Source organism: Gossypium arboreum, chromosome 12 (genome assembly GCF_025698485.1).
Source record: "Gossypium arboreum isolate Shixiya-1 chromosome 12, ASM2569848v2, whole genome shotgun sequence".
NCBI classification, from domain to species: Eukaryota; Viridiplantae; Streptophyta; class Magnoliopsida; order Malvales; family Malvaceae; genus Gossypium; species Gossypium arboreum.
This window is the reverse complement of record NC_069081.1, coordinates 5,410,310-5,430,364: the sequence shown is the minus strand read 5'-3', so window position 1 is coordinate 5,430,364 and position 20,055 is coordinate 5,410,310. Positions and strand designations below refer to the sequence as shown.

General features: G+C 39.4%; 2 protein-coding genes across 3 annotated transcripts; one reads left to right on the top strand and one right to left on the bottom strand.

Annotated features, from left to right (window-relative positions):
- The first annotated feature begins 10,535 nt into the window (after positions 1-10,535).
- Positions 10,536-16,926, top strand: LOC108479137 (translocase of chloroplast 120, chloroplastic-like). 2 transcript variants are annotated; one of them, XM_017781551.2, is made up of 4 exons: positions 10,536-10,612; positions 10,806-10,955; positions 11,253-16,347; positions 16,639-16,926. In XM_017781551.2, the coding sequence occupies exon 3, from the start codon at positions 11,277-11,279 to the stop codon at positions 15,660-15,662; it is 4,386 nt and encodes a 1,461-aa protein (XP_017637040.1). In that variant the 5' UTR covers positions 10,536-10,612; positions 10,806-10,955; positions 11,253-11,276; the 3' UTR covers positions 15,663-16,347; positions 16,639-16,926. The 2 variants fall into 2 exon arrangements, with proteins under 2 accessions (XP_017637040.1, XP_052878649.1); XM_053022689.1 differs by lacking the exon at positions 10,536-10,612 and having other exon boundaries at positions 10,658-10,955.
- A 671-nt stretch (positions 16,927-17,597) lies between these two features.
- On the bottom strand, positions 17,598-19,779 carry LOC108479138 (eukaryotic translation initiation factor 4B3-like). The gene is made up of 2 exons (XM_017781552.2): positions 18,467-19,779; positions 17,598-17,887 (listed from the first exon to the last, which is right to left on the bottom strand). The coding sequence occupies exons 1-2, from the start codon at positions 19,543-19,545 to the stop codon at positions 17,851-17,853; spliced, it is 1,116 nt and encodes a 371-aa protein (XP_017637041.1). The 5' UTR covers positions 19,546-19,779; the 3' UTR covers positions 17,598-17,850.
- Positions 19,780-20,055: the final 276 nt, after the last annotated feature.

Genomic DNA, 20,055 nt, shown 5'->3' with positions numbered 1-20,055 from the left:
GTCTGGACGGGTGTGAGATAGGTAGATGAGTCTTCCTACTAGTCGTTGATATCTCCCCCTATCAATTTCTTCTCCATCCTCATTAGTGCCCAATTTAAGGTTAAATTCCATAGGAGTTTTAGCTGGTTTGCAGCCCATCAAACCAACTTCTGACAGTAGATCAAGAACATATTTCCTTTGGGAGATGGAAATACCTGTTTGGGACCTTGCTACCTCCATACCAAGAAAGTATTTAAGATTCCCCAAGTCTTTAAGCTCGAACTCTGTACCAAGGAATTCTTTTAACCTCACAATTTCGCTTAAGTCATCTCTTGTTAATATTATATTGTCCACATAAACGATGAGGATACAGCATTTTCCCTTTTCCGAGTGCTTGTAGAACATGGTGTGGTCTGTCTGCCCTTGAATGTAATTTTTGTTGGTCATAGCTTTTGTAAATCGGTTGAACCACGCCTGTGGAGATTGTTTCAACCCATACAAGGACTTCTTCAATTTACACACTTGGCCCTTGCTTTCTTCAAATCCGGGTGGGAAATTCATGTACACTTCCTCACTTAATTCTCCATTAAGGAAAGCATTTTTTACATCCAATTGAGTCAAGTGCCAATCAAGGTTGGCAGCAAGAGATAGGAGGACGCGAATGGTGTTTAGCTTGGCAACTGGTGCAAACGTCTCGTCGTAGTCAAGACCATAAGTTTGAGTGAAGCCCTTAGCCACAAGTCAAGCCTTGTATCGGTCAATACGGCCATCGGGTTTAAATTTCGTAGTAAAGATCCATTTGCATCCTACTGTTTTTTTTCCCTTAGGTAGATCCGAGACTTCTCATGTTTCATTATTTTTGAAGGCCTTCATTTCTTCCATCACAGCTTGTCTCCACTCAGCTGATTCAAGAGCCTCTTCTATATTTTTTGGAGTTTTTACAGAATCAACATTAGTCACAAAAGCTTTGTAAGACTTAGATAAATTTTCATAGGATACAAACCGAGAAATAGGGTGTTGAGTGCAGCTCCTTGTGCCCTTTCGAACTACAATTGGAAGATAGATAGATGGTGACGGAGGTGAGACTTCTGTTTTAGAACAGTCCTCGGTTGGGTATGCAATTGGCACTGTTGTATCAGTTTCAGGAGAACAATTCCGTCGAGAGTAAACCTGTATTTTGGGAACCTATTTTTTCTGTTTTCCTTGATCAGGGGGCTGTACTTTGGTGGTGGTATTGTTATTTGGAAGGATCGGGCTAATTTCTTGCTGCTGCACAGGGGAAACAGTCTCTAAATCTGCGATTACCACAGCACCTTGGTTGTTAGGCTTGTTTGTGATAGTAGTTGTAGGATCGTGAGGTATAATGAGGAGAGTATTAAGGGTCTCATCTTCATTAAAAATCTCCCCCTGAAGATGAGATGCTGCAAAGTATGGTTCATGTTAAAAAAAAGTAACATCTCGAAAGACAAACATTTGGCGCAAGGTTGGTGAGTAACACTTATAGCCTTTTTGTGTGGGGGAATATCCAATGAAGATGCAGGTGTGGGCTCGAGGATCAAGTTTGGATTGATTTGGTTGATGGTTATGGACAAAAACTTTGCAACCGAATATTTTGGATGGAAGATTAGGAATACGAAATAGAGGAAAGGACTTTAGAAGGGTATTTAGAGGTGTTTGGAAATTGAGGACCTTTGATGGCATTTGGTTTATGAGATAGCAGGCAGTGAGGACAGCCTCTCCCCACAAGTATTTTGGAACATTCATGGTGAACATTATGGCTCAAGCTACAGCAAAGATATGACGATTTTTTCTCTCGGAGATCCCTTTTTGTTGAGGAGTGTCAGAACAAGAGCTTTGGTGTATGATGCCTTAGTCATAAAGGTATGGGCTTAGGACAGAGTTAAAGTATTCTCTCCCATTATCAGTATGAAGAGTATGTATGGTGGAGTTGAACTGGGTTCGAACCATTGAGTGAAAATGTTGGAATACTTTGGGTGTTTCAGATTTTTCTTTGAGGAGATAGACCCAACATACCTTAGTGTGATCATCAATGAATGTTATAAACCACCTAGCCCCTGTAATATTTTTCACTCGGCTGGCTCTCCATAGGTCACTGTGGATTAATGAAAATGGTTGGGACTGGATATATGGTTTTAATGGGTATGGCACACGGGTATGTTTGGATAATTGGAAAATTTCACACTTCAAGGAATTAATACTTTTATTTCGAAATAACAGCGGAAGATGTTTCTTCAAATACAAAAAATTTGGATGCCCTAACCTACGGTGCCATAACATAATTGTGTCCTCTTTTGAAGTGGATAGAGCCAATCCTACTTGTGCGCTGTCTTTATTCCAAACATATAGTCCATCATCAACTTTAGCAGTGCCAATCATCCTCCCGATTTGCTCCAAAGATCACACAACCAATTGCAGAAAATTTAGCAAGAAGTTTTTCATCCTTAGTAAGTTTACTGATTGAAAGTAAATTGCAGGACAAGTTTGGGACATGTAGGACTTTATCGAGAAACAAATTCTCTGTTATTTGTACTTCTCCTACTCCAGTCACAGGTGAGTAAGAACCATCAGCTATGCGGATTCGGGACTTGTCATGACAAGGGGTGTAGGTGTGAAACAAAGTGGAGTTACCTGTCATGTGATCGGATGCACCTGAATCGAGTATCCAAGAGGATTGATTATTTGATTCAAAGGCAATATTGAGGGCAGTACCTTGGGTGGCTAAAGATCCATGAGCAGTGGAAGTACCAAGTATCTTATGGAGAGTCTCAAGTTGGGTTTTGGTTAGGCGAACATCGAGAACATCATCTGCAGCAGTGGAGGATAACAGGGCAGTCTTATTATCCTTCTGTTTTTTTTCAGGATAGACATGAAGTTTGAAGCACTTTTCCTTTGTATGACCAACACGATTGCAGTGGTTACACCATGGCCTGGTTGATCCAGAATCATTTCCAGCACGTGGTTTTTGTGGCTGTGGACCTCTGGAAATGAGGGCAGAGGTCTCAGTAGACCGGTTGCCAATAGTTGTCACATTTTTAGGTTCCTTTGAGTCTCCCATTATGACAAGACGATGCTTTTCTTCTCTTCTAACTTCTGCAAATGCTTCACCGATGGTTGGTAGAGGTGATCTGCCCAGAATTCAGCCACGGACCTCATCTAACTCACGATTCAGTCCTGCTAGAAACTCATAAAGACGTTCATTGTTGAGGTGAGTCATGAACTTGGTGTGTTCCAATCCTTCACTACAATCTGCCTCATAGTACATATCTAGTTCCTGCCACAAAATCTTCAGATTGTTGTAGTAGTGAGTTACTTCGAGTGTCCCTTGTCGGATATCCTTTAACTTAAGCTTGATCTCAAATATTTGGGAGGCGTTTCCAAGATCCGAGTAGTTTTCTTTGACTGCATCCCACATGTCTTTTGTAGTTTTGAAGAAAAGATAAGTGCGGCTTATATGGCATTCCATCGAATTAATTAGCCAAGCCATTACAATCGAGTTGTTGAGTTCCCAAGTGGCATAAGTCGGATCAGCTGTGGTTGGTCGAGAAATTTCTCTATTGATGTATCCTAATTTGCCACGACCACAAATCACCATAAGGACCGACTGAGACCATTGTAAGAAGTTCTTCCCATTTAGCCGATGATTGGTGATTATAAGGGAGGAATTAAGTTCACCTTGAGTGATTCCCTGATTGACATTCTGAGTTATTTGTGAAGTCTCAGTTTCAGACTGAGTTTCATTGACGTCACCCATGGGAGGAGGACTAAACCGGAGGGATTTTTTTTAGGAAGTGAGATTAGGGACGAATGAGCAGGATCGAATGAATCCTAAAGCTCTTGATACCATGAAGAAACTTAGAAAATAGATCCTTATTTTTTTGCTAATTAGTTTACACCTATAAAGAGAGGAATTCACACAAACAAGGAAAAAAACATCCCTAAAAATCAGTAACTTCCTAAGAATCAGTGACTGAGATTAGTTTCTATTTACAAGAGAACTCCTAGTAATAAGGTAAGTTTTCTGTCCTTAATTTTAGGAATTCCAACAGTTAACATGTTATGCCTCCTTATAAAATATAACTAATCAAATTGTTAATTTCCATAAATGTTTATACAACATACAACTTTTACAGGATAATTATTGTCCACCATTTGTAACCCACATTACCTGTTGCATCCTCAGTTCTTTCAAAGGAACACCCTACTATGAAGTCGGTCAGCACATGTCCTTTTATTGTCATTAGTGGGGTAAAGTCTATTCCAAATTTAGCAAGTTCAATACTCCATTTCGTTACCCTTCCTAAAGTGTCTGCCTTGGACAACACTTTCTTCATGGCCTGATTGGTAACCACAACTATTGGATGGGCTTGGAAGTACGGGCGTAATTTGTGACTTGCAATTATCAAAGCATAGATGCGTTTTCTATTTTTGAGTACCTTAATTCACCATTTTTGAGTGCCCTGCTGATGTAGTATATCAGGAATTGGTGGACATCCTCTGACTTAACCCACACTGCTGTGACTGCCTCTTCTGAGGTAGCCAAATACAAGCAAAGGGTTTCTTTTACTCAAAGAGATTTCAAAAGTGGAAATGAGATAATGTATAGTTTTAATTTCTTGAAGGCCACCTGATATTCTTCGGTCTAAGAGAAAGAGGTCCTTAAAGTTTTAAGGAATGGGAAGCACTTGTCTGCCATCTTGGAAATGAATTTGTTGAGCACCACCACTCTGCCCGTGAGGCGCTATCTTTTATGGTTCACGGAGGAGGTATTTCCATTATAGCTTAGATCTTTTCCGAGTTCACCTCTATCCCCCTTTCTGAAATCATGAACCCTAAAAACCTACCACCTCGTACACCAAAGGCACACTTCTCGAGATTTAGTTTCATGTTGTGAGCTTTTAGAACTGCAAATGTCTCTGATAGGCTTCACACATGTTCCCTCATCAACCCACTTTTTACTAACATGACATTTACGTAGACCTCGAGCCTACGACCTATCTGGTTCTTGAATATCCTATTTACCAATCTCTGATAGGTTGCTCTCGCATTCTTGAGGCCAAATGGCATGACCCAATAGTAAAAATGTCCTTCTTCGGTGCTGAATATTGTCTTTTTTTAGTTTCACTGATCCAACGAAATCTGGTTGTATCTCGAGAAAGCATCTATAAAGCTCATGAACTTGTGGCCTGCAAAGGCGTCCAGCAATTGGTGAATTGATGGTAAGGGAAAACTATCATTAAGACATACTTTGTTGAGATTGGTGAAGTAAATACACATTTTCCGTTTGCCGTTTGCCTTCTTCACCATTACTACATTCAAAACCTAATCTGGGTATTCCACCTCTTTAATAAATCCTGCTGATAGTAACTTAGCTACTTTCTACCTCACTACTTCTACCACTTGTGACGCGAACTTTCTTCTCTTCTCCTTTACGAACTTTGCCTCCAAGAGTACGTTCAACTTGTGTACAATTACTCAAGGGTCCACACCTTGCATGTCTATTGTGGACCAGGAAAAAACATCAGAGTTCTTCTTCAAATGCTGGATCAACATACTCTTCTCTTCTTCTTCCAATATTGACAGTTTTTCCTTTGCTATCACAAAATTACTGTAGAGTCTCAGTATGTTCTGCAACCTTAGGTTTTTTGCTTTGATGCTCATATCTCACATCCAAACTATCTAAATTAAGTACTTGGCTTGCCAATTCAGCTCACTATGAACTTTTCCTTTCAACTACAGGCTCTCTCGCTTGCTTGACAGTTAACATATAACACTGCCTCGTAGTTAGATGATTAGATTGTAGGAATTAACTCCAATATTTGTTAGAAACTTAATTTTCATACAGAATATTGCCATCACCATCTTTTCCATCCTTATTATCGGTCTTTTAAAGATGGCGTTATATGTCATTGAGTGATCTACCACATTGAACTAAACATACTTCATGGTTGTATGCTTGCAATCTCTTAAAGTGACTAACAAAGTGATTAATCATTTCGCCTCAACAGGATGATTTGCAAAACCATACAACAGACTAGCATTGGACAACGTCTGTTCCTTTAGTCCCATATTCCGACATGCATCTCAAGATAACATTTTACTCTTCTTCCACTATTTACGAGTATTCTTTTAACCTCAAAACCTACAATTATTGTTGAAACCACCATCAAATTGTTTCCTTTCTCATCTCGGACCAATTCCTTGTCATCATTGGCAAACTCAACATTCCATTTTCCTTGCTGTCGTGACTTCTTAGGAGCACTGACTGACATCACACTTCTCATGTGCTTCCTCCTCTTGACATTGGAGCTTGCACAATATTTGTTCATGCCTACAATCACATGGATGGTACCTCTAACTTTTTACTTCCTCTACTTCGCATTGGAGCCTTCCCTTTGTTTCACAAACATGAGTCCTATGGGAGGTTTCATAATAGTTCTATAGACCCTGAATCTACCCAAGAACATTTGTTCCAACTGCGAGAAGTTTTGAATCGAATTTTGCAGAAGACGCAAATATTAATCATTGGTGCTCCCCTTAAGCGTTGTGGAAAAGGCTTTGCACTTTGCTACATCTGATGCTCCTAGTACATTCATGTAGTCATTGTATTGCATCAAATGAGCTCGCGGGTCCCTTCTTCCTTCAAACACGTCTTTTAGGACCTTGAAGTCACGTGGTAGGTTTATTGTTGTGAGCTCAAGAGTCAGTAGGTTATTGGAGTAGAACAACGAATTCATGTCTTACGATTCAAGGTGTAACGCACGTACGTCTCTTCGCAACTCGTCTATCTCATTCTGTCATTCCTTAGCCTGGGTGCCTAGGGCCTCTCCCTGCGTGTTTATATTGTCCTAAAAATTAGAGTTATCAAAATGTGCCTTCCTTCGCAGCTCCTCATTCTATTTTAGCAGCTCCTGCTGAACAACTTGTTACTATTCGAATCGCGCCTCCTGAGTAGCCATCTGCTCCCTTATAAGTCTTATTTGCTCTTGAAGGGCCAAGAACTGCTGCGAGAGTGCCTCTTAGTTGAGAGGGAGTGACCACCCTTGATTGGTAAAGTTGTTCAAGTCCAAAAGACCAGAAGCTCCCCAATAAACTATGTTGCCAAGGTTTTTTGGTCTATCAAAAAACCATCTGATGAATAAATTTGTCTCATTATGCTGGTCACTGGAACTTGACATTCCAACCTATTTCGATTAAGAGTTGAAGGGGAAATTTTCACTCGGGTAAGCCATTTGCTTTGAAAACTGAAGAAAACTTAATTAAACTCGAAAAAATCTGATGATCGAAAGTTTGTCTATGTTCGTCGCACCAATTGTTGAGTAATATTTTCTTGTATGTTATTGATAGGAGTGTTCGAGTATTTATACACGTTGTTACAGATGCTATTACAGCTCATGATAGAGCCCCACTATTTTGTCTTGATTTCGCTGTCTTTAATACAAATATTCTCTACGAACTCTAGGTTTGCTAGGCATGTGTCTACAGAGCACGCAGTCTTTTCTGTTCCTAAGACCGATATTCTGGGAGGGCTTCGTACTTATTAGACACGTGTCTGGGTGGCCTGCAGAGTATGCGGCCTTTTCTGCGAGCTTCTTGGATGTATGCGAGCTGAGACAGTGGTCTTCCCTAGGTCATTGCGAGCTAGATCTGTGGCCTTGCGTTATGAGCTAGGTCATTAGCTTTGCCTTGCGAACTGAGCCCGTGAGCTCACTCTGGGAGCAGGGTTTGTGAACTCGCCTTGTTGTCCTCTCGTTGCTCGCTTCGCACTCAATCTTCTGGTGGGACCTATCTGGGCCAAGGGCCAGAGACCCAGATCCCTAATGGGGCTCGAGTTGGTGATTACTGATGTATAATAGATAAATATTATGAATTTTCCTATAAAAAGTTTTTCATGTTCAATAATGCATGTTGTATAAACTTTGTATAACCAATGGGTTGATCATTGCATAATAGGTCGCATCATAACCATTTCGATGTTATTAATCCGAGGATTCGGGCGTACTTGGATGTAACTGGTTTTGATTTAGGGCTCCTAAATGTATCCAAATTTGATAGTTGTGTTGGTTGAGCAGTAAAATCCTGAGACCCATACTTTTCACTTACTATGTGATAAGTGCGGAAGATGTTACCGTATTACTTGGTGTTCCCGTTGATGGAATAGCTTTAACTAGACAAACAAGTCTGAATGTGTTGAAAGTTTGCTAAGAATTGCTCGAAAGTTATCATAATCCTCGTGTATTTGACTTCAGAGTTTTTAGTGTATAATTTAGGTAAATAAGACTCAACCAATATCATTTAAAAATAAATTATTAAAGGGTAATCTACAAAAATAGTCACTTTTATTTGCCTCAGGTTACATTTTAGTCACTTATGTTTGAAATGTTACGTTTTAGTCACTTATGTTACTATTTTGTTACGAAGTGATCACTCTACCGTTAAGTTTCGCTATCTCTCTAATGGTAATCCTACGTGGCAGTCCAACTAGATACTTGGATTTCTAAATGGGATGAAAATAGATTTTTAATTAAAAAATTTAATTAATTAAAATTTTTAAACCTAAATCTTAACTAAAAAATCTGTTCATCCTCTCTTTTTAATTTTTCTTCAGTCTCTTCTTTTTTCCAATGGTTTTTCATTTGATTGGAAAAACTATTATTAAGATCAAAATAGTTAAAATCAAATTGACTGCTTCATAAAGATGGATTTAATGGAGCGTTCAAGTATGTCTTCTTTGCATTCCTCTATCTCTTTTATTCTATACTGAAAAACAAAAGATTGAATTTTTTATTGTTTAATAAAAACCCTAAATTAAAATTCTTGATATGAATATTAACAACTAAAAGAATTTTAGATGAGAAAAAAGGGATACCCACAAAGGGATTGTGAACAAACAAGCCGATTCAGATCAGAAAAAATCGGATTGAGAAACTAATTATTCAAGAACGTGAAGAATTGGAAAATACAATGATTAGGAACAAAAATGATTACCATCTTCTTATTTGTCGACAACTACTTCATTTTAAGTTTTAGAACATAAATTTGTAAGTGAAAAAGACATACCTGGACCCTCCATTGAATTCTCTTTTGTTTTCATACATGAATAAAAATTTTTGATGATAATAATTTTTTTAGTCAATTGAAAAGGAAAACTAAAAAAAAAGGGAGATGAACGGTTTTTTAATTAAGATTTAGGGTTTAAAAATTTTAATTAATTAAATTTATTTAATTAAAAATCTATTATCATCTCATTAGGAAATCCAAGTTGGCACTTAAAATTTAGTTGGACTGCCACATAGGATTACCGTTAGGGAGATAACGGAACTTAATGGAAGAGTGATCACTTCGTAACAAAATAATAACATAAGTGACTAAAATGTAACCTGAAACAAACAAAAGTAACTATTTTTATAGTTTACCCATTATTAAAATAATATTATTTGGGTGAAAATCCCAACAATAACCTGCCTAGCAACTTGCAATTTTCACGGCTTAACACAAACAGTCAAAACACCAGCAAAACTGAATTCATTGCATCCAATAGACAAATTCCTTTACTCCTTATAAAATCTAAACGCTTCCTCAAAATACCCGCTTTGGGCATAAGCAATAACCATCGTATTCCACAAAACAATCTCTTTGGGGGCATCTGATCGAACAACATTCTAGCAGGCTTTTGCATACACAGATAACATATTATTAACATAAAATAAATTTCTAGCATACCGAATACTTTACGAGCGCCAAATGATTGGCTAAAAAGTGTCGGGCTGAAGGTCTAGAAACTTGTGGAGTTCGAAAGGCTTGGCTCTTGCGCATTGTTGTAAGAAACTAGAGTTGGATAGGGTAAGCGACTGCCGTGAAAAAAATATTTTTAAAAGACAATAATGGGGTTTTCCGAAGAAGCGGCTTTTGGCATTGGAGAGAGACAACATGTGAAAGGAAAAATGGAGCTTTCCTGGTTCCTCATGTCACTATACTTGTTAGGTCCAATAAAGGTATTGGCTGTTGCGGTAATTAGTGCGGCTGTTGGTGTTGGATTCACGAGGCAATTTTGGACTGGAGTTGGCCATTTCTCATTACTGGGCTGAATCTGAAACTTGTTGAATCAAACCCAAACCCAACTTATTAGGAATTTATTTTTTAATTAAATAAACTTTTTTTTATTTTGTTTATGAAAGTTTGTGGCATTTGGAAAAGTGGAAAAGTAAAGTAAAATAAGGAATTTTTTGGACATTTCTCCGTAAATATTTCATTATTTTTGTTTAAATGAGGGTTTTATTTTAAATTTTAAATTTTAAATTTTAAAACAGAGGAAACGGATATTTGAATATTCGAATTAAGAGGAAAAGTAAAGAGTTTCAAGATATTTTTATCCATAAATTACTTTAGTAAAATGTCATAATTGGAAAGAATTATTACAACAAATCATTTTTATTTTAGTTTTTTTTCTCTAAAAACAATTGTTTTTATCTTGAACTGAATCTTTTATCATTTCCGTTTTTGTAATTAAAATTAAATATTAAAAAGGTTTGCAATTTGGGTTACTCAAAGGCGCAATCAATCAGGAAAGATTGGACGGCCCACAATCTCTCCCTGTCTGTCCCTCTCGAATAAGGTATGATCACGTGACTCTATCCATTTGATAGGCTAACTTTCCTTTTTTTTCTAACTTTAATTTTCTTATCACCGTCATTCGGCGTTTTTCATGATCATACTAATTAACCATCTCTCACCGTTTGATCACATTCCAACCTCCATTCTCATCCCTTGATCACCTTCTTATCCGTAATACATCATTTCTTGTGCAGTTGCAGTAGATGTGGAAATAGAGGAAAATATAAAAAGGCATATATATAAACCAACCACAGATACTTTGACTCTCTAATCTGTCTCTCATTATAGTACAGAAAACCCTTTTCTATTTCTCTATCTGAAAATCACTGCACCATAAAGACCAGGTAACCTTTTTATTTTTTTTATTATAATTACTATCTCTCTTTTATTATTATTTACATTTATGAACTTGGGATCTGATTTGTTTTGGAAAGATGATGTTTCGGTTCTGAAGAACTAGACCGATCCATTTTCTTTCTTTAACATTTGGATTCGTATTGCTTTTTAATGTTGGGGTTTTAGGAAAGGATGGGTTTTCGTTTTGTAGGTGCTTCTTATAATTGATTCTTTATTGATTATTCAGATGGTTAGTGGTTATAATGGGCTGTCTTTCTTTTTTCTAATCTTCTTCCTGAGTTTAGGTTTTTGAAGCAACATTTGTGAAAATGGAAAATGGGGTAGTAATGGTAGATAATAAGATTGCGGAAGAAAGACTTGCCAATGAGGAAGTGAAGGTGAGGTTTGCTGGTGATTCCGGTGAAACAGAAGAACCAGTAGGTGAGGTTTTTGAGGAGGCAAGTGCAACACTGGAGAATTTGCAAGAACAGGGAGAAAAATCTGGAGTGGATGAAGGCGGTTTAGTTGAGGATGCAATTGGAAATGTTGAGACATTTGGCGATACTGGTTCAGTGGTAGTTAAGGAGAACTTGAATTTAGAACCTGAAGCAGAGACCTTTCAAGAGGCTATTGAAACTCAGGAGAACGCCGTTCCAAGTGAGGTTGGAACTCAGGAGGCTGTGGCAGAGTTGGTGGACCAGCAGAAAGGTGAGAGTGTTGGTGGTGGTGTGGTGTTGGATAAGATTGACGAGGGAGGGACTGAAATGGGCAAAAAGAATGATGAATTGAAAGGTGGGAAGGAAGTACCTGAAATCAGTGGTACTGGAGAAGCAGAAGTTCCGATGGATGAGGAAAAAAGAAATCTTAAGTCTGATTCAGGAATGGAGATGCCTGTAAAAGGAGTTACTGATCAGGGAAAAGAGAGTACGGAAGTGAAATGTGCCACAGCTGATCTTGGTTCAGTAGACGGAGATGAAGATGAAAAGGTTTTCGCTGCCGTGGAGTTGGAGGATAACATGAACGGAGAACTAAAAGATTTATTGAATGCTAGAGACATGAAGCTTAATAGTGAGATTGATGAACTGAAAGATGGGCTATCTGAGCCAAGGAAATCTGTTGAAGAGACAGTTGCTTCTGCAGATGAACTAAAAGATTTATTGAATGCTAGGGACATGAAGCTTAATAGTGAGATTGATGAACTGAAAGATAGGCTGTCTGAGCCAAGGAAATCTGTTGAAGAGACAGTTGCTTCTGCAGATGAACTAAAAGATTTATTGAATGCTAGGGACATGAAGCTTAATAGTGAGATTGATGAACTGAAAGATAGGCTGTCTGAGCCAAGGAAATCTGTTGAAGAGACAGTTGCTTCTGCAGATAGAAACTTATCCTCTTCAGAAAAGTTTGCAGATGAGAGGAATGAGAAGATTGAGGCTGGTAAAGCTGATAAGATTGACGAAGCAGGTACTGAAATGGGCGAAAAGACTGATGAATTGAATGGTGGGAAGGAAGCACTTGAAATCAATGGTACCGGAAAAACAGAAGTTCCAGGGGACGAGGAAAAAAGAAGTCTCAAGTCTGATACAGTAATTGAGATGCCTGTAAAAGGAGATACTGATCAGGGACAAGAGTGTACAGAAGTAAAAGGGGCTACAGCTGGTCTTGATTCAGTGGATGGTGGAGATGAAGATGAAATCAATGGTACCGGAGAAACAGAAGTCCCAAGGGATGAGGAAAAAATAAGTCTCAAGTCTGATACAGCAATTGAGATGCCTGTAAAAGGAGATACTGATCAGGGAAAAGAGTGTACAGAAGTAAAAGGGGCTACAGCTGGTCTTGATCCAGTGGATAGTGGAGATGAAGATGAAAAAGCAAATAAGGCTTTTGCTGCTATGGAGGTGGAGGATAACATGAATGGAAAAGTAGAACATTTATCATATGCTAGGGACATGAAGCATAATGGTGAGATTGATGAACTGAAACATACGCAATCTGAGCTGAGTATATCTGTTGAAGGAACAGTTGCTTCTGCAGTTGGAAACTTGTCCTCTTCAGAAAAGTTTACAGATGAAAGGAATGAGAAGATTGAGTCGGGTAAAGCTGATTTGAGGACAGAGGTTCATGATGGTTTTCAATCTCGGCTCCCTGATGAAATGGTGGGTAATAAATGTCAAGATATTAATTTTGTGATTGAACATTCTGATGATAAAGCAGAGAAAAATCAACAAGATAAGCAAAGCACCCAAGTGACCATAGAGCAGGAAGTGCAACATGCTCCAGGATCTTCAGTGTCTGCTAAAGCCAAAGAATTTGGGAAAAAAGTGGACATGGCTCAGGAGCCTAAGCCAAACAACTCTGTCACTAGAGAATGTGAAATTCTACCTGCTCCAGCATTGTCATCATCTGTTAAATCTACTAACCCTGCTATCTCTTCTCATCCTGCTGGCCTGGGGCGCGCTGCTCCATTATTGGAACCTGCCGCCAGGGTGGTGCAGCAGCCTCGTGCAAATGGAAGTGTCTCTCAGGCACAGGCACAGGCACAGGCACAACAAATTGAAGATACTGGCAATGTGGAGGCTGAGGAGAATGATGAGACTCGCGAAAAGCTTCAGTTGATTAGAGTTAAGTTTTTGAGGCTTGCAAATAGGCTCGGGCAGACTCCCCATAATGTTGTTGTGGCACAGGTTTTGTACAGACTAGGATTAGCTGAGCAGCTCCGGGGGAGAAATGGGGGCCGGGTTGGTGCCTTCAGCTTTGACCGTGCAAGTGCTATGGCTGAACAGCTTGAGGCAGCTGGAAATGAACCCCTTGATTTCTCCTGTACAATTATGGTCCTTGGGAAGACCGGAGTTGGTAAAAGTGCTACTATTAATTCAATATTTGATGAAGTCAAGTTTGGCACTGATGCTTTCCAGACTGGTACCAAAAAGGTTCAGGATGTTGTGGGTACTGTGCATGGTATCAAAGTTCGTGTAATTGACACACCAGGCCTTCTTCCTTCCTGGTCTGACCAATGCCAGAACGAGAAGATCCTTCACTCCATTAAGCGTTTCATTAAGAAAACACCTCCAGATATTGTGTTGTACCTTGATAGGTTGGACATGCAAACGAGGGATTTTGGTGATATGCCCCTCTTGCGTACCATAACTGAGGTCTTTGGTCCCTCTATATGGTTTAATGCAATTGTGGTTTTGACCCATGCAGCTTCTGCTCCACCAGATGGTCCTAATGGTACTGCTTCTAGCTATGACATGTTTGTCACTCAACGTTCTCATGTTGTACAGCAGGCTATTCGTCAGGCAGCTGGGGATATGCGACTCATGAATCCTGTTTCATTAGTGGAGAATCACTCTGCATGTAGAACAAATAGGGCAGGCCAGAGAGTATTGCCAAATGGTCAGGTCTGGAAGCCTCATTTGTTGTTGCTTTCCTTAGCATCTAAAATTCTAGCCGAGGCAAACACGCTTTTGAAGTTGCAAGATACTCCCCCAGGAAAGCCTTTTGCTACTCGAGCAAGAACACCTCCTTTACCTTACCTTCTTTCATCTCTTCTTCAATCAAGACCGCAAGTTAGGCTTCCTGAAGAGCAGTATGGTGATGAGGATGGATTAGATGATGATTTGGATGAATCCTCCGACTCCGAGGATGAACCAGAATATGATGAGCTGCCACCTTTCAAGCGGTTGAGTAAAGCACAAATAGCAAAGCTTAGTAAAGCTCAGAAAAAAGCATATTTTGATGAGTTGGAATATAGAGAAAAGCTTTTTATGAAGAAGCAACTGAAGGAAGAGAAAAAGCAGCGAAAGATGATGAAGAAAATGGCTGCTGCAGCCAAGGATCTGCCAAGTGAGTATGGTGAAAATGCAGAAGAAGAAAGTAGTGGTGCTTCTTCTGTTCCAGTTCCCATGCCAGATTTGGCGTTGCCTGCTTCTTTTGATTCTGATAATCCAACTCATCGCTATCGTTCCCTTGATTCCTCCAACCCATGGCTTGTTAGGCCAGTTCTAGATACTCATGGTTGGGATCATGATGTTGGTTACGAAGGTATTAATGTCGAAAGACTGTTCGTTGCAAAAAAGAAATTTCCTATTTCATTTTCTGGCCAGGTTACAAAGGACAAAAGGGATGCCAATGTCCAAATGGAACTGGCCAGTTCTTTAAAGCACGGGGAAGGTAAAGCAACTTCATTGGGTTTTGATATGCAGACTGTTGGAAAGGACTTAGCCTATACACTGCGCAGCGAGACCAGGTTTAGTAATCTGAAGAAGAATAAGGCAATGGCTGGCATCTCAGTTACACTCTTAGGTGATGCACTATCAGCTGGAGTGAAATTTGAAGACAAACTGATTGCTAATAAGCAGTTCCAAGTAGTCATGGCTGGGGGTGCTATGACTGGACGTGGCGATCTTGCTTATGGGGGCAGCTTGGAAGCACAATTGAGGGATAAAGATTACCCTTTGGGTTGCTCCTTATCTACACTTGGCCTATCTATCATGGATTGGCATGGAGATCTTGCCATTGGATGCAATATACAGTCACAGGTGCCTGTTGGACGGTCTACGAATCTAATAGCTCGTGCCAATCTGAATAACAAAGGTGCAGGACAAGTCAGTTTACGAATAAATAGCTCTGAACAGCTTCAGGTTGCTTTGATTGCTGTCCTTCCTTTACTGAAAAAACTATTTGAATATTCACATCAAGTGCAGTATGGACAATGATGAGAATTAGGTTGCTACGGATAAGACAAATTTTTAAAAATGGCCAACTCTCTGTGGTCTTTCAAGAGGTGAGTGAAACTCTGAAAGTAAGGTGCTGAAATTTCTATAATATTTTTCTACCATTTCTTTTATCTTTGCTGGATATGGTGATTGTAGTTTTGTTGTTTAGATATTTTGCATAATAAGGTTATTTTTGTTCCCATGAAATCATCCTCTCCTCAATCAAGAGTTGCTTCTTTTCTCACTTTCCTACATTATTAATATACTATAGGATAAATCGCCAGAATATTCTACAAATAGGTGTATTTACATGTATATAATTAATGATGAGGTGGCATTTCAATATTCATCATGGCCGGAATTAGAAATGTAGTTGCACATTATAAAAGATCACTTGCAAGGGGGTTAACTTGCAGGTGACACCGCCTGAGCCAGTATGAAGCGTAAGGCAGTGATGAGGACGCCTTTAGTGCTGCAATCTGTGAGGTCCCTGTTCTTTTGGGGGATAACAGCTGCAATTGAATTGTAAGGGGTCTTCTTTTCCCTTGAGGGCCTTCCCAAAGGGTCATAGCAGTCTCATTTCTCTTGGCGGCCATTGCATAGATAAGAGCAACCTTTGACTCGGGGTCAGTACTCTCCAGTAGCATGTCTTCCTTTTCAACCCTCAGCTGCCAAGACTAATAAGGTTAGGAAATTTGTTTATTCTAGATTATAGCAGTAAGGGCGACATATTTAAGACCCTCTGATTACAGAGCGGATAGATTTAACTGTTGTAGGGATCTTCTAGTGCACTTAAGAACTAAAATGTTAGAATTTCAAAGTTGAAGACGATGGCCTCAGTAAAGGAATCTGGTGTCTGAACTATAATAATAAATGTGGGATTTTCATTTCAGTACAAGAGTCCATTAATCCCAAATTTTAAAAGACTTGGTTGGTCTGTATAGACGTAAGATTTTGAAGTATTGGCATTTGGCAGGTCCAGGGAATTAGTTGGCCGTAAAAGCTGAGAGGAGCATTGATGAAAGGAGGTGTGAGCAACATGCAAACATGTGAAAAGCCAGACACCAAGTTTTCTTGCTAACTTGACTTCAATTCCCTTTTATTTTCAACTGCTAACACATGTCCTGATGCGGTACTTCTCATTTTTAATAATTGCTAGCGTGCCTGCATGAGCGGGAGCTGATTGGTGTGTATAAATTTTAGACCAGAAAGAGTCTGTTATGATTTGATTAGAACAATGCATCATAAAAATATACTTCAAACACATCTGGGGAAAGCAGCCATGGCGAGCAACATCCAGTTCATATCAATTTTTTTCTTTTCACTAAAATTAAAAATCCCATTGGCTTCCTGTAGGCCCTGCAGTGGCTGGCCAATTTGCCTTCAATCGTGCTTCCCACTTACACGCTACCCCCTTTCTTCCGGCATGCAAAATCTAAATGCACTTGAAAACAAAGCATGTGCAGTGCAAGTTGCCAATACATGTATCAAGTTGTGCTATGTTACTCAAGTGAGAAGAAAGTAGAAATGACAGAATATATAACTTGGCTTAGCAAGTGTGGTTCCTCAACTTTCAAAATATAAGATTCCTTCCCAATAGGACTGAAAAAGACTTCCAAATGGTGGAAGCCATATGACATCTTCTAATGCAAACTTGAGCACGCCATCTCATTGTTTTATCGAAACTAAAATCTTAAACCATGACGTTTTTCCAAGAAAAGGGGGAATCTCGGGTCAAGAACTTTAAAAAAAAAAAAAAAAAACCCAAAAGTATGATCTGATTTTGCACAAATACACGTACCGTACATTAGGATTAAAGATATCAGATAGCAAAGACCAGAGTAGCTAAAAAGAAACAACTAATACACAGCTTAAAAATAGGATTTATTTGGTCACCAATTCAAACAATGATGAAATGAACTCATGCTCACAAGATCAACAAAAACTTGAAAATAAAATTAATAAACTCTACACGGAGCAACGTTCCTGCTGCAAACAAGACATGTTTGACCAAAGCCAATGCAACTAATTCGAAGCCTACCAAAATTGTTTAAATACTGCATTGACAATAATAACAGTCACAACAAAAGACAAACAAGTCTCAACAAATTAGACATCCAAAAATTTCAAAAGAAGTTCTTCTCCTCCCTTCCTTCAGACCTAAGCTTCATATTTGTTTTCTCTATCTTCAATTGTCCGCAACATGGCCATTCTCAGTCTCAGAGCTGGATTCAGAAGAAAACTAGGTCAGAGCAAACACTTGTCATGTCGTTCTGACACAATAATAATTAGCAGACAATGCTCTCCCCGAAAGAAAACAATAATTCAAAAGTGGAATCTCAAAACGTGTGTGTGATTTCAAGGGTTTGAAACCAATCATCACTTACCATGATTATGATCATATAGACCCATAGCAACTAACAATATGTTCTTGACATTTTCTTATACAGGAGGCTTTCACTTGAAAGTACTCGCAGTATTACCCATGCTTTACACTTACCGGTTACCATAACTGTTGACACATTACTCAAATAGGAACAAAAACAAGAGAGATGAAAAAGATGCATAGCTATTTGTCGATTTAGGTAGATAAATTAAATTTCCTTTCCCAGAATCCCTAGCTTAAAAGATATAACGATGGAGTACTGCTACATAGACAGGAAAACACCGTTCTATAGCAATTGTGGCAAGCATAAAAATATAGTCGTGCTACTTAATTACACACACAAACACACCCAAACGCAGTTAATATATGTATATATTCTCAAATCAACAAGCAATGAATATGAGATAAGTGAACAAACCTTTGGGGTCGATCAGCAGCAGCAGCAGCCTCATCAGACTCGTTCTTCCTCCAGCTCCTTTCAACTGGGGCACGCCCATTTCCACCAAAGCTTGCCTTTCGTCCTCTCTCTTTCTCTGCAACCGCAACTGTCTCTTTAATCTTAACAGCTTCCAGCTTCTCATCAATCTCCTTCCAATCTTTCCCCTTTTCCTTCAACACTTCCTCTCTCGGCCTTGCCTCGCCAAAAGGATTTGCCCCTTTGGGCTTGGGCGCAGTCAATTCCTTTTTAGCCTCCTTGGTCACAGGAACCGTGCGTGGCTGAAGCACAAGCCTTGGTCTCACTCCACCACTACCAGCACTACTGCCAGTCTCCTCCTTTTTCTTTCCCCAATTATCCAAATCCCTTTGGGAATCCCTTTGAAGTGAATCGAAACTGCTTCTTCTCTCAAACCCCCCACCAAATCTCCGTGGCGGTGCAGCAGCATTCACGCTTTTACTACTCTTATTAGATGCCCAGTTATCTACTTCATCGGCTTTCGATTGCGAATCAAAAAACCCTCCCCCTCCTCTCTCTCTCCTCTCAAATCCACCCCCAAATCCGTTCCCAGCAGGAGTCGATTTCTTAGCCGACGCCCAATTATCCATCTCATCGGCGCGTGAGGGAGCCATTTCTTTATTGGAATCTCTATTTGAAACCCTAGAAGATCCCCATCTACTATTACTTGAGGAATCATCGCCGTTGGAATTGTATCGGTTCGAACCATAGGATTTAAATCCGCCGCCAAGACGGTTGCGATCGAGTTCCTCGGGAGAGCGTTGGCGAGGACCGGTAGGGAGTAGGAGGAGGTCCTCGTGAGTTAGGCCAGTTGGCTCACTCGGCTTAGCAGAGCCGTAGGCAGCAAATTCGGCGAGAGAGATAGGTTGGCTCTTCTTTTTCTTGGTTTTGGTGGAGGCGGCGGCGGATAAAGAAGGGAAATCCGCGAGCTTTTCAGCGGCAGAATCGGCGCGGCTCTGTTGCTGGAGTTCAGCTTCATGTTCTTCTGCATCGAGAGCCCACGCGCCGGCTTTGCCCCAAGGAGACGATACAGTTGCCGCCATGATTGATGGTCGTTTGGTATTGGTTTGCGTAGTGTAGTTGGATGGGGAAACTGAGAAGGGATTTTATCCGATGAGAAATGAGATGAGCAGATTCAGATCCGACGGTAGATGAATTTTAGAATGAATAAAAACAAGGAACGATTGGGATTTTATATTACCGGAAATTGTTTCCTTATTCCACTATATTTTAATCAATGGGAATCCAATTCTACTGCCAATGTTTGAAACCAAATAAATACTGGGACCTACTTTTTTTTTTATTTATAAAAATAATAATTTGTGGATACAAACTCTTCTACTAGTTTTTCGAAAAAATAAAATGCGGACAACATACACTATTCAATTTAAATTAAATAATTTTTTTAAATTTTAAGGATATATTAATCTTTAAATCCGATTCTATTAATTCATACCAATTTTTAACCTTAATAACAATCGATTATCAATTTAACCGATGAAAGCCCAAAAACAACATACTGCTAGCCTCCACCTCATAACACACAGCTTCGT

Excerpts from the sequence above, each read along its gene's own strand:
- LOC108479137 (XM_017781551.2), top strand. The coding sequence starts at position 11,277 with ATGGAAAATGGGGTAGTAATGGTAGATAATAAGATTGCGGAAGAAAGA.
- LOC108479138 (XM_017781552.2), bottom strand. The coding sequence starts at position 19,545 with ATGGCGGCAACTGTATCGTCTCCTTGGGGCAAAGCCGGCGCGTGGGCT. Across the intron at positions 17,888-18,466 it reads GCTGCTGATCGACCCCAAAG|CTCTGAGACTGAGAATGGCC; the intron begins GTTTGTTCACTT and ends TTCTGAATCCAG.